The sequence below is a fragment of the Camarhynchus parvulus genome, chromosome 19 (genome assembly GCF_901933205.1).
Source record: "Camarhynchus parvulus chromosome 19, STF_HiC, whole genome shotgun sequence".
Classification (NCBI taxonomy): Eukaryota; Metazoa; Chordata; class Aves; order Passeriformes; family Thraupidae; genus Camarhynchus; species Camarhynchus parvulus.
In genome coordinates, this window is record NC_044589.1 from 5,331,675 (window position 1) to 5,345,591 (window position 13,917).

At 50.1% G+C, this 13,917-nt stretch overlaps 1 protein-coding gene across 6 annotated transcripts in view; it reads right to left on the minus strand.

The window, feature by feature from the left end:
- Nucleotides 1-1,209: 1,209 nt before the first annotated feature.
- The window catches only part of AP2B1 (adaptor related protein complex 2 subunit beta 1), a 78,892-nt gene continuing 66,184 nt past the window's right edge, over nucleotides 1,210-13,917 (minus strand). For 5 of the 6 annotated variants that reach the window (XM_030962440.1, XM_030962438.1, XM_030962436.1 and 2 more), the window contains 3 exons: nucleotides 13,720-13,806; nucleotides 5,260-5,414; nucleotides 3,065-3,411 (listed from right to left, as the gene is read on the minus strand). In XM_030962440.1, the coding sequence (XP_030818300.1) occupies nucleotides 3,337-3,411; nucleotides 5,260-5,414; nucleotides 13,720-13,806 (317 nt within the window). In that variant the 3' untranslated portion in view covers nucleotides 3,065-3,336. Of the gene's footprint in view, nucleotides 3,412-5,259; nucleotides 5,415-13,719; nucleotides 13,807-13,917 lie in introns of all 6 variants that reach the window. The other variant, XM_030962435.1, reaches the window with a different exon arrangement.

The following is a 13,917-nucleotide window of genomic DNA, read 5'->3' on the forward strand; positions in this document are numbered from 1 at the left end:
CACAGCCCCTGGCAGGGATCGGGGCGTTATTTCCCTGTAGAGATGCTCAGAGATGCAGATATTTGTGTGTCCCTGGGGTTTTCAGCAGCCCGAGACGCTGCTCCCCTTCCCCGCACGGCCATGGAGCAGCGCCGAGCCCTGGAATGTCTCCGGCAGAGCGCAGGGACCGGGCTGCACATGAACTCTCCTGCACAATTCAGGCTCCAGCCTCGGGGCTATTTTTAGCAGCTCCCTCCGAGATGCTCTTCAGTTGCAGTTTTATGTGTGAAATTTAATATACGAGGAGCTGGGGGGAGGGGAGTGGGGCTGGATGCCGGCACGTCCCCGCTGGCTGCGAGGTTTATCCCAGTCTGAGCAACACGAGCGCAAGGCAAACCTCAAACCATCCATCCAAGAGTTCCTGTGTCCTGATGTGCAGGTGGCAGCTGGGGACAGGCAGAGCTGGTGGCTATGGTCAGCTCCTGCCACAATCCTCCCCTGAGTCCCTGTGTCCCCCACAGCCCATCATTGCTGTTACCTGACACGTACACCTGCTTCCAACACAAAACCATCCCAGGGCAGGGCAACTCTGTTTCATATGGTACCTGCCCTCCACAGAGGGTGGAAGCTCCCAAAAACCCAGGGGCTGCTCAGCCAAGGCTGGGCAGGGTGAGGGAGAAGGTTACCCAGCTCCAGAGCAACACCCCCAAACCTGCTGCGTGTTCTGTTGGATTTCTGGCCACTTCAGGTACTGAGCTTGGCTCTGCCTGGCACAGAGGTTTTGCAGCCCAACCCATCTTGCCTGAGATGGGACCAGAGATGGCAAAGCCCTCTGAAAAACAGCACCAGTGCAAAGCAATCCAAACACATCACTGACTCCCAGGATTTTACCATTTCCCCACAGGGAAAACAGGTCACACTACACACAGCTCCCCTGGAGCCCCAGAAGGGCTAAATGGGTACATCCATCTCCTGCTCCTCATCTCAATCTGTCCCTGCTGCCCTTTGAGATGAGGAGAAGCAGCTGTTGGAGCACCAAGGGAACTCGCTGCCTCCTCCTTCTGCAAGCCCCAGATTTAGGGAGTCTGTGCCTGGTGGAAAAAAGCCTGGTGAGCAAACAGCCTCCTTCCCAGCAAATGCAGCCTTCAGCCCTGCTGCTCCCCTGGGCAGAGCCAGCATCAGGGGAATGGCTCCTCTCCCCATTCCCACAGAGCCACACGCAGCCAGAGCCTCGTGGAAATGACTTTATTGACACGGAGGGCAGGGAAAGCCTGAAGAGCAACACGAACGGGAACACTCGAACGAGCAGGGGCGGAGGGAACGGCACCGACGAGCCCCGGCCCCGCCCCGGGCTCAGACGCCCACCCCAAAAGCTGGGAAGGAATTTGGCAAGGGAAGGGGGTGCTCAGCAACCCCTCCCCACATCGAAACTGTGCTCTCCCTCCCTGCCCCACACAGCATCAGTGCCACTGGCGCTTCCTTAATTGCTCTGTTAATGATTTTTACACTACACCCGCAGGGCTCGGAGCAAATCGCGTCCCAGCACACTGGGCAAGGCTCAAGGGCTGGGTTGCTCCAGCTCTGCCCCACTTTCTTCCTCCCAGCCAGAGCCCAGGGGTTCCTACACAGGGACACACCTTCCTCAGGGTCCTGCTGGAGCCTCTCTGACCTTTTCCCAGCGCTGGGTTCTCGGCTGCAGCCAGTGCCAAAGCCCTGATGAACGATCTCCCACCGTGAAACATTTACTGACTTGGAAAGTGGCGTCTAAAAGGACAACAGGGGGGGTTGCTACACGCAAGAGCTTTGTTAGCTGGGGAGGAGATGTCCAAGCATGCTGGGGAGGGAGAGGCTGGTCTGGATTGGGGTTGGATTAAGCAGGACAAGCTATGGATGGAGCAGGGACATGCAAGAAGCTTTGCTTTCACTGCTGGTGCTGCAGCACTGAGTGGATGCAATGGGGCGACTCCACAGCTGTGGACTGGAAGGGAAACAATCCTGGCTCTAAGGGACAGCTTGGAAAACAGGGGCCAGGGCATGGGGCTGCTTGGGACTCAGAGCAGGAGCCTGGCTGGCTCTGGCCACTGTGCTGGGCACAAAGAGTGGAGCTGCCAAAGGGAGAAACCCTTCCATGGCCTGCTCCACCCAGCCCAGCTAAAGCTGAGTGCCCCAGGCAGGCAGGGAGCAAACAGTGCCAAGCCCAAAGCATCTCCCACCATGCCCAGCCTGGGCTTTGGGGGCAGCATGGCAACAGGGAGAGCCACTCCACTGCCCTGGCATCCTGGGGCACTGCCAGCAGCAGCCCCTCTCTGTGGGGGCCTGGCTGATGCTGCAGCCCCACTGGGGAAGTGGCAGTGCCACATCTGGATGTGCCACCACGAGCCTGGGAATTGCCAGGGCCAGCACTGGGAGAGGGGGCACAGCTCAGGGATGGCTGAGGAGGCAGCTTGGCCTCAGCAGGCACAGAAAGAATGTGAGGAAGAGGGGCTGCATGTGGGTGAGGATGCAGAGACCACACCTGGAGCTCTGGCATGAGCCTTTTGCTCTAAGAACAGGCTCATTTCCTTCTTTTCATCAACCCTGCCCTGTTACCCATCCAGGCCTGCAGCTCCTCCCCACACAAAAGCAGCCTCACTGCTCAAATCACCAGCTCATGAGGCAGGGAGATGGCTGGAGTGAAAACACCATAGAAGCCAGCACAAGAGTAATAAAAACCCCCTCCTTAGGGCTCCATCCCCCTCCTAGGACCCCACTGATGGCTCTGTTCCTAATTCCCCGAGGCTGTGCTCACCCTGCTAGAGCCCCATGTCCCTGCAGGGCTCCCAAGACTTCCTTGCAATCACCTTCCCTTTAAGCCAATTACAATAGAAAAACTCAAAAAAAAAAAGTATAAAAATATAAAATAAAGTGCAGTGTTATGTTTTCGACACTTTTGCCTTGTTTTAATGAGCAGACGTGTGGTTTTTGCTCGGTGTTTTTTCGTTTTTCCAATGAGCAGTTATTTTACAAAATCCAAACTACACCTAAAGCCATTTAGAAAACACTGAACATTGGCACAAAATGGGAGAGAAGCCCACGAGAACGGATGAGTGAGGGGCCAGGGGCACATGGGAGTAGTTTGAAGCAGTGGTTACAAACTCCATGGACGCTAAAAATACCAAAGGGGTTTGCTCCCTATCATCATTAGCACGTGGATACTAATTGCTACCTTGTTTAATCAGTGCCTTTGACTGCAATCCTACACATGAATACAGCTGCTTCCAGTTAGGAGTGCTCTTCCCTGCGCTGGCGGTGAAGGAGGCTCTGGGGACCCCTTTTCCCCCCTCCTTCTGCAGGGTGAGGCACAGACTCCACCTCCTGTTAGTTTTTCAAGATGGCATCGTAGGCCTGGTAGATGTACTGGGACACTTCTGGAGCTCGGCATTTCAGGGAGAGCTGTGGAGAGGAGAGCAGAGGTTAGTGCTGGAGTTCCTGCCACGGCCACAAGGGAATGGGTTGGACATGGCTGCTGACAATCACACTGAATATTTGTCCTGCTTTCTTCATCACCAACCTCAAAGTGCCCTTTCAGAGCCTGCTGAAAGCAGGAGGAAAACAAAAGCAAACTCCCAAATTCTCAGCAAATGTAGGTGGCCCCACAGGCAGGAGGAAAAAGGGGACATGGTCCCAAACTGAGACAAGGGACCTGTGCTTGTCCTCAGGCTGCAAATCACAGCACTAAACCCAAGGGCTTCTAAAGATCTGCTGCTCAGTCCTGATGGACACAAACTTGGCTGTCACTCCTCTCTAAAGCAAAGATCAGGCTGAGACCAGGCTTGCAGCATCAAACCTTGTGCAAACACTTTAAATCACCTTCCAACGCTCACATCCACCCCGCAGCTCCCCAGACCACACATTTCTCTTGAAACTCCTGGCACAGCTTCCAACAGGAGATAAATCCTCTAATACCAGAGACACACACGTGTCTCAGAAGGGCAGTGAAGTCAAAGAGAAGAGTCACAGGGGTGCATGAAGCAGGACAGAGAGCAGCTTCCCCCCAGCCCCGGGCTGGTGCCAGCACAGGGCCACAGACAGCAGGGAACACGGCGGGGCATAAATTTCCTCTTGTCTGTAAGGGGGGAAGGGCTCCCTGGCAGTGCTTCCTTGCTAATATCTCTTGGCTTTATCTCTGGGTAACCTTGGCAAGTCACTGCTCATTGCTGAGCAGGCGCTGGCCCAGCTCACTGGTGACAGAGCAGGGGAATTTTGTTGCTCCTCACTTTGCCCATGCTAAGCACTCCTCAGCCCCCCAGCCAAATTAACAGCATCTCCCTCAACACAGAGCCAGCAGGGAGGGAGGTGTCACTGTCACATTTTCTGGAAAAATCCCTTCGTCAGGATTTCATCTCCTGGGAAGCTGAGAAGCCTCAGAACAAAAACCGAAAACAATAATTATCTGATTTGCTTCTCCTGTGTTTTGCTGCTTTGGAATGTGGTTGGAGATTGTTTACCAACTCGTCATTGTTTCATTGGTTTCATGTGAATTGTTTTAACTTAATGACCAATCACAGCCAGGCTTGTTGAGACTCTGGAGAGAGTAATGAGTTCTCATTATAATTCTTTGTAGCCTTCTGTCTGTATCCTTTCTCTATTCTTTAGTATAGTATAGTATAATATCATATGGTGTAGTATAGTATAATATAGTATAAATAATAAAATAATAAATTATAGTATAATAAATACTATAATAAAGAGATATAAATAATAAATATACGATTAAATAAATACACTAATAAGTATAGTTTAATTAATATAGTATAAATAAAAATAAATTATAGTATAATAAATACTATAATAAATATAATATAAATAATAAATATAATATACTATTAAATAAATACACTAATAAGTATAGTAAAATAAATATAGTATAATATAGTACAAATAATAAAATAAGTATAATACAACAATAAATATAGTATAAATAATAAATATAATATACTATTAAATAAATAATATAATATACTATTAAATAAATACACTAATAAATATAGTATAATATAGTATAAATAATAAAATAATAATTAAAAAATAAAATTATAATATAATATATATAATATAATGTATCATATAATGTATCATATATCATATCAGCCTTCTAGGAACATGGGAGTCAGATTCATCATTTTCCTCCTTCATCCTGAGTAGCCAGTGAATACCCAGGGAGGAAGGGCAGGGAGGAAGGGCTCAGGGTGTGGGTGAGCAGCAGGAGCCCAGGCTGTGCCCTGCCCTGTGAGCTCTCACCGTGTAGTTGGGGTTCCCGGGCTGGATGCGCAGCTCTGCCAGGATCCAGATGCCATTGGTGAGCTTCAGGGACTGGTAGAGCATGTCCTGCCCCTCCACGTTCCTCTTGGCAATGGTGTAGACATTGTTGTTCTGCAGCTTGCTGGAGACAGTGTCTTTGGAGGGAAGGGAGTTAAAAAAAGGCATCTGTTAGTTCAGATCCATCATCTGCAGAGACAGGAGAGCCCTGGGGAGCATTCCCAGGATGCAAGGGCACAGGGAAATGCTGGCTGCTTCCCTGGGGACAGGAGCAAATGTGACACAAGGAGAAAAAAAAATCCAGTTCTCTCCATGGACCCACCTCATTCCCTTCAGGCTGTGATCTCTTGGTAAGCATTTGCCCATCTTACAGGGCTCTCACTGCCCTGGGTCACTCAGGACTTGATCAAGGTGAGACTTTAAAGGCTGCTCAGAGGGGAAGAGGACTCTGCTTTCCCTACAACCCCCATCCACCTACAGGCAGCCAAAAAGTCAGAAGATGAAGGTGGAAAAGAACAAAGATCACAGCCTGAGGCGTGCTCAGGTTCTGAGGTTGTGTCCAAGCCACAAGAGCTCCCTCCTACTTTGCTCACACACAGACACTTCTGGCCAAATCAATGTCCTACAAGGCAGTAAAAATCCTCTCCCTTTTTAAAAAAGCAATTACTTGAAAGGGCGAACCACCCCCCAGGCACTGTCTCCAGACATCACAGGGCTGTGGTACAGTTTTAACACACAGCCTGACCTCGGCCCTTGCAGATGAGGTGTGATTTCAGCTGCACACCTGGATGGGTGTCATTGTCACACACATTATTTCTAAGGGACTTTCTGAGGAAACCAGAACAGGGAAATCCACACAACACCAGGACCCAAACCAGCAGCCCCTGGATGCCAAGGAGTTCCTCAGCACAGAGCAAACATCAGGCTGTGGATGCCTGTAAAGGGGCACAGTCACACTTTGGGTGGAAGATCCCACACCTGATAAGCATCATTGGCAAATTCCCATTTCTGGTGCTCAACAGGAGAAATTTAACTCCCTGCAGGGGCAGGTGGAACATTTTATCTGTGCTGGGTCATTCAGAGCAGGTTGGGTACTACTGACAAAAAATGAGGGACAGAAACAGCCTTAAACCAACTTGCACTGAAAGGCCAGAGACTGGAAATGTGGGATCCCTCTGAGGAGCACAGGGAGCAGCACAGCAGCAGAGGAGCAGCACAAAGTGACCATGCAGCTCTAATCCATCCACAGGGTGCCAGACCTGACAGTGGACACCAGTCTGTGCTGAGGGACTGGACAGAGGACAGCAGAGCCTGTTCATGCACCCGGGAATGGTGGGAGGAGGAAGAAAAAGGCAAATCCACACCCCTGATGCAGACACTGGGATCCACTGCCTCTCCCCAGGGCACCTGGACCCTTTGTGCCCCCCTTTGCTCCCCAGAGCAGCTCCCTGCAGGCCCAGGATGGTTCAGGCATGCAGCCACCCAGACACTCTCAGATTTAGGCTTCCTCTCTTCCCCAGTTACTATGGAAACTGGCTGATATATGTAACTAATGAGATCTTTTGCTTAAAACCCCTCATTGCCTGTCTCCTCCTCCCACCCATACTCCTCTCCACAATAAACTCAGCCACACTTGGGAAATGGGTAGTGCAGAGCAGTCCCCTGCTCACAGGGAGCTTGGCTGGGATTAATCCATGCTGCAAGGACATCACCCACCAGCAGTGAAGCCCCAATTCCCATATTCTCATGCTCTCAAGCCATCCACGGGAGCCTCCAGGCCTTTGGGAAGGCACAGAGTGCAACACAAGCACAGGCTCAGACAGGACATCCTTGTCTGGGAGGGTTGCTGGTATTAAATGGGATTTTGTTTGCTGTGGTTAAACCTCACCCCTCTGGAAGGTGGAACTACTGGCAAGGACTTTCTCCAGCAAGGACTTTCTCCAGCAAGCCTGACACCTGCCACAGCAGCCTCCCCTCTGCTGGGAGATGCTGTCAGAGTAAAGACATTCCCTGGGGAGCATGGATGCAGGATTGGAATGAGAAGCTGCAATTTTGGCTGCTACCCCATCACAGGGGGTGATGGCAGAGCAGGGGAGCTGTGTCTAGGGAGCTCAGCAGGTGAGGCACAGCCACAGAGCAGCTGCTCTTCCACCAAAATCTTCATGTGATGGCTCCTCTTGCCATGGAAACACCCCCAGCCTCTGCTGAGGGGCAGATTTCAGAGCAGGAACATGCTTGTAGGGGGATTCAGGGAGGGAAAGTGAGGCAGGGCAAACCCTAGGAAGGTTTTTACAATTTTCTGCTCCCTTGACCTCAGTTATCCTCCAAAGAGCACAAAAAGCCCCACCAGAAGATGCCCTGCCCCAGCCAGAGCAATGGTGAGCAGCTGGAGCTGATGCTTGGCTTGCCTGACCCTCCTGCCCCCAATCTGAGCACAGGTTTGGGGAGACCTGAGCCCCTCTCCCCCCAGGTAGCAGCTCCCATCCCTCCTGTGCTCTGGAGCATCAGCAATTTGGATTTTGGAGATCATCAGAGTTGCTAAGCAACAGTGGCAGGCTGGGGCTGGCTGAAGGCAGGACCGCTAATGCCATGTGACAGCACAGCCTTTATTTAAAAAAATAAATAAATAAAAGAAACCCAGGCAGATCTTGCTGGGAGCAGGGAGCTGAGCCCAGGCCCCCAGAGCCCAGGGAGGCAGGAGCAGGGCTGGGTGACTCTGGGAACTCTGCAAAGCAGAGCACACAAGTCCTTCAGCAAAGCAGCACAAGGCACAGCTGGCCTTGCCACAGCAACTTTCTTTTGTCTCAAGGTTTCTTCTCAGAACCCTCCTGAAGCACAAGGGAAGGACACAGGGAGGTTTGGCCATCACCAAAGCCAGGGAAGCCTCTGACATCAGCCCAGCTTTCAGGGCTGGTTTGTTTTCCTTGTATTTTCCTTTCTAAACAGAATTTTTGACCTCAGTCTCTCAGCCAAGCAGTGCACATGGAAACACAGGGAGGAACAACTCAACAGCTCACAAGGTCTCCTTCTTTGCACTGAAGGGACCCAGTATTTTTCTAACAGCACTTCTCTACTGGGTAAAGCAAAGGATGAGATTAAATCTTCTGCTCACCAGCTTAAGAACTTCACATCTGAACTCAGAGAGCCAAGATGAGCACCTGGCAGGGGGTGTGCACCGAGGACAGGCACAACTCAGAGCCAACACTGATCATACACCTTGTCTGACCTTTGTGGCAATCTGCAGCAAGCACTCCATAGCAGAAAGTACAATTTAATGCTTATATTTTATGCTGTGATAGCCCAGAACATCCCTGTGCCATTTCTAGCAGCACCTGAATGGTTCTGAGCATCCAGCCAAGAACTGCATTCAGGCTGATCCAGTGGGGAGGCACTTGGGGCAATGTTCTGACACCACATTCATTTCCAGGACATGTAATATGCACCAGTTCTGTAATTTATTAAACTATCAGCTACAAGATTTGCACATTCAGAAAAAAACATCATACCATGCAAGCTTGTGTATGATTTTCCCCCAGGGTTTTTTCATCAGAATAAAATCCAATTTACCTTTTTTCTGGCATTAGCAAATTATTTGGGGGAGAAAAACAAAGTGACCACTGCATACCAATAAAGCCATGCTCAACTCCAAACATGAAAGCCACCAAATTGTGGACCAGTGATAAACAAGTGAAACCAAAATTCCTGTGCTGAACAGCACAGCAACTGATGGAATACCATTAAATGGGAGGAAATCTCCATGTGCAAGTCAGCTCATCCTCTTTCACTCTGTGGGTTTGGGTAAGCAGTGTTTAGGAAAAAGAAAACCATTTAGCTCATCTGATTTGCATATCCTAATGTAGTGATCCTTTAGAATTTAGTCAAACTTAGCATGTTGAAAAAATCTCAGTGTAAACAAGGCAAACTGAGCTTCAGTGCATGCTCAGTGACAGGGGAAACCTCAGCTGCACCAACAGCACCCAGAATATTTGAGCTGTAACAGTTAAGGAATCTATTTTCATGTACTAGATTCATGTATTTTCATTAAAAAAACCCCAAATCAATTAATTTAGCGCTGGATTAATAAGAGATGAGAATGCTGGGCTACAATCATGACCTTGTGTTTTCATTATTTCTGAATGAGGTTTTCTCAAGGGAACTTTCCCAACCTCTTCCTAAGAGGCTGATGCACGAAACAGCTCTGATGAATTCAAGATGTGCAGGGCATCCCAAGCACACCTTGGCCCCATGGAACAGCTCCAGAGGGACTTGTTCCTCCACAGCCCTCAGGAACAGCCTCAGGCCAGGCCCATCTCTCACCACTGGGAACCTGAGCTCCAAATCCAGAATTAAGCACTCATCTCTCCCTGAGTCACTGGGGAATGGTGAGAATACCTTCAAAGGTCCAGGATTTGCTTTTTTTTGGTGAAGACACAGATCAGCTCACAGATCAGACCCCAATTCCCACTTACAGGTACCTGCTCCTCATCCCACAGCCTGGCACCTTAATCCTTGGCTTCCCTTGCCCTGCTCTGGGCTACCTGCAGCAGCCAAGACTTTCTGGTTGCTCAGTGCTTTGGGATGAGCTTTTTTTGCCATCCCTGTTGCAAGCCACCAAAGCTCAAACCAATCTTTTTACCTACAAAGGCCTGGGAGCACAGACTGCCCCAGAAGCTTCTCTGCTGTCTGTCTGTGTTTATCTCCTCTTTGTTTGAAGGAAGAAAAGCAATAACCTGGAGAAGAGTCTGCAGTTTGCACAGGAGGTGCTGTAAGGTGACTGTTGCACTGTGACAGACAGCTCTGGATGTACAAGAAACTCACACACTGCTTTTCTGACAGATCAAATCCCAGCCCCCAACAAATCCCTGCTCCAAGCCTAACTCACTTCAGAGGCAGTTCCTGAGCTCACAGCAGCACCCTGGCTCTTTCCTGCTCTTCTCCCTCTCCTCATTTCTTTCAGATACATCCCAGCCTCTTGGTTGCACACACCTGCTGCCATGTCTGTCACATTGCACATCAGCTTCTTCATCACCCACTCTTGTCATTCCCCAGTTCCACTGAGCAGCATTCTTCATTTTCACCTTCATTTCCTTATTTTTCACCTCTTTGATTACTCCTGTCTCAGTCCAGACACTTTCTAGAAAGCCTCAAATGGGTCCATTGCCTGCATCTTCCTTGCAGCATCTCCCAAGATTCCTGCCTTTCCCTCAGTAAAATCTAAACAGGGAATATGTGCTGGGTGTTTAGAGAGAAAGAAATTCAAATTTCAGTTTCTCCACTGAGGAAGAGCAGCACCCCTTGCTTGACTGCTCTGCAGAGCCTCCAGGATGGCTGCACAGAACTTCAGCCCTGCTCCTCTCACAGCACAGATGTGAGAGCTCATGAAAGGAAAGGCTGTTTGCAGCTGGGAGGAGGAGAACTGGGAGAAGGGGAGATGGGAGAAGGGGAGATGGGAGAAGGAAGGAGAACTGGGAGAAGGAAGGAGAACTGGGAGAAGGAAGGAGAACTGGGAGAAGGAAGGGGAACTGGGAGAAGGAAGGGGAGATGGGAAGGGGAACTGGGGAAGGGGAGATGGGAGAAGGAAGGGGAGATGGGAGAAGGAAGGGGAGCGGGAGAAGGAAGGGGAGCTGGGAGAAGGGGAGATGGGAGGGAGAGAACTGGGAGAAGGAGAAGGGGAGATGGGAGAAGGAAGGAGAGCTGGGAGGAGGAGAGCTGGGAGAAGGAAAGCTGGGAGGAGAACTGAGAGAAGGAGAGCTGGGAGAAGGAAAGCTGAGAGAAGGAAAGCTGGGAGAAGGAAAGCTGGGAGGGGAGAGCCAGGCTCTGAGGGTGCAGGGATCACACTCCTGCCCAGCCTCTCCCAGCCCAGCTGCTCCACAGGGCTCTGAGTGGCTGCTGGAGCTGAGTTAGGGCCCAGCTCTGGGAGCTGAGTATTTTTAGCTCCAGCTGCACTCACGTCACGGATCAGCCAGGCTGAGGCATGAATGGTGTCTCAGCACTCCCCACCTGGTGGGTGGGCTCAGGCTGGGCATGAATGACTGATCCCAGCAGATCCCAGCAGGGAGAACAGCTCACTCCAAGGAGCCAGCAGTGCTCCAGAGCTGTTCCCTGTGCACAAACCCAGCCTCTCCTCAGGTCTGGTGAGGAGCTGCTGGGATCTGCAAAGTTTTGCTCAGCTCTGCCACGAGTGCATTGCAAACCTGCAAAGACACCACAACCACTGACAGCCCAAACTGAGAGCTTTATTGTGGTTACACATCTCCTGCAGGAGAGTCTTTGGAACAGGAACCAGCCCTTCTTCCACAAGGATCAAGTTCCTAAAGATTTTATATGCAGACTTGCTCTTTTTGGAAGAATGGATAGTCTTAAGCCTATTTTCACTGGATTTAAACAATCAAAATTGTGAATCTTGAAAAATTATCACCCTACTGAGGCACATGGCCAGGCACATACCCTTGCTCTGGTGTAAACTAGAAGATGGACTCAGCTCCTGCCAGATTTCACCCAGCCTATTCTGCCTCTGCCCTAGTGTCTCACTTGCCATGCTGTGAGAAGCCTGCACCCCTGAGGATGCTGGAATTTCACACTCCGTGGGTTTTGGATGTGGCTGATCCTCGTGCAAGCAAGGCTTGGTGCTCTTAGGATGGTCTGAGCTAGAGGAGGTAAGTGCCTGTAGGAAATCAAGGTGAGCAGGTTGAGACAGGGCTACACTGGTAAAAAAAAATAGAAAATATAGAAAGAATACAAGGGGCTCAGGCAAGCACACAAGATTTCCCTGGTTTTCCCTCCTGCAAGCTCTTGGCCTGCTCCATGCTCAAGCCCAGGTGGTCAAGCAGGAGTTGAAGAGGGAGGAGGTGAGGGTGGCAGAAACAGAAGCCTCAGAGGATGGAAGTGTTTGGAATCTGTTTATGGGGAGAGACCCACTTTCTGCCAAAGAGGCTGGCAGGTCCTGGCAGGTCCTGCACTCCCCTGAGCACCCCAAGGGATGGGTTGTGCTCTGGAGAGGCTCTGCAGCCACGTTCCTGCCTGGGAAAGGCTGCAGATCCCACTGAGAGGAACTGCCTGCTGTTCCCTGCTCTCCCTGACAGCTGGAAACTTGTCCTCCTGAGCATCCCAGGCCTGGCTGAGCAGTCTGGCCCTGAGCTGGCAAAACCTTTTGCAATGGGGAGCATTCTGTCACTCCAAATTTCACATCATCTTCCAGAGGGAGGAGGGGGAGGCCAGGCTGCAGGACTGCCAATCTTCCCAGCCACATCCCCCTTCCAGGCAGCACCTCAACACCAAAATGAGCAGCTTCCAGGGCTCTTTATCTCCAGTCAGTGTTTCTGATTGGAGATAAAGAGCCCTGGATGCAGCCAGGGCATGGCCAGGGCAGAAGGCAGCAGCAGCAGCAGCAGCTCTGCAGTGCAGGGGGAGAGGCAATGCCAAGCTCAGTCAGGAGCAGAGGGAGGACTGGGGGAGGCACAGAGGTTGTTCTCATTTCAAACCCCACAGTGAAATCAAGTCATAAGGTCCAACAGCTGCTATTTTTCCCCTCCTCTTGCGTGCTCCAGCTTTTATATTCCAAAATAGTAATAATTATGAGTACAAAGAGACCCATGGTTTCTGTCTGCTATTGAAGCACGAGGGTGTTCATTGTGTAATAGCAGGCATGAGAGAATAAAAAGGTTACAGGGCTGGTAATCAATAGGGACACTTCTTTCATCTGTGAAACAGAGCAGCTTTTGGTAGAATCACTTGGCTCCTGTCCAGAACCTCCAGAACAGGAGCAGAGCTGCTGAGCTGGCCCCATTCCACTCTTTTACACTCCCTTATCCTTCAGCAGTAGTAAGGTCACACGTACAAGATGCTCACAGAGGAAACTCTACAGCCAAACAAACTGAACAGGACCAAACATGATGAAAATGCATCAATATCTCAGCTAACACCAGCAAACCCTTCCCACATGGCCTGTCCTCCTCAAACACCCAACACCCTGCAGAGTTTCTCTAGGGTTAAATCTTTCATAACAGAAAGAAGAAAGAAGCTGCCAAAAGGTGAAGTGAGTGGCCCAGGGTGATGCAGTAGGGCTGGAACACTTTGATCACATCTCACAGCAGCAGGACAGGGTTGCTGAACAGCCCCAACATCACATTCAGCTCCATTTAAAGAGCAGCTTTGCAGGGAAGCAAAGTATAAAAGGGAAAACAAGAATACAAGGTCCAGAATGAAAGGAAGAAACAGACTGGTCAAATCAAAGACTTGGGATTTTTAGATGTGCTTTTATGGGGACCCAGCTAAAGTTTTTGACTGATACAAGCCCTAGGATCCCAGGCTGTGCTATTCAAAAGTGCAATACTTACATCTTCATCAGCCATCAGCTTATTTTACTAAGGTGATATTAATAAGGTGATTTTTAATGGCAATACATCAAAAGTACTCTCAGCATGGCAGAATGAAGCTACTCACCAGCATTCAGGTGACAGTCTTTAATCTGGAACTGAAGCTCATTTTCATTTGGAATATCCTTCCATGTTGCAAGGAAGACCTGGCGCTCTAGAAACAAAAAAATCTCCTCAGCACTGTGGGATCCTCACAGGACCCCAGCATTAATTAACACCACAGAATATTCCAAAGTAGACACACTAAAGGGCTTTTGGGAACTTT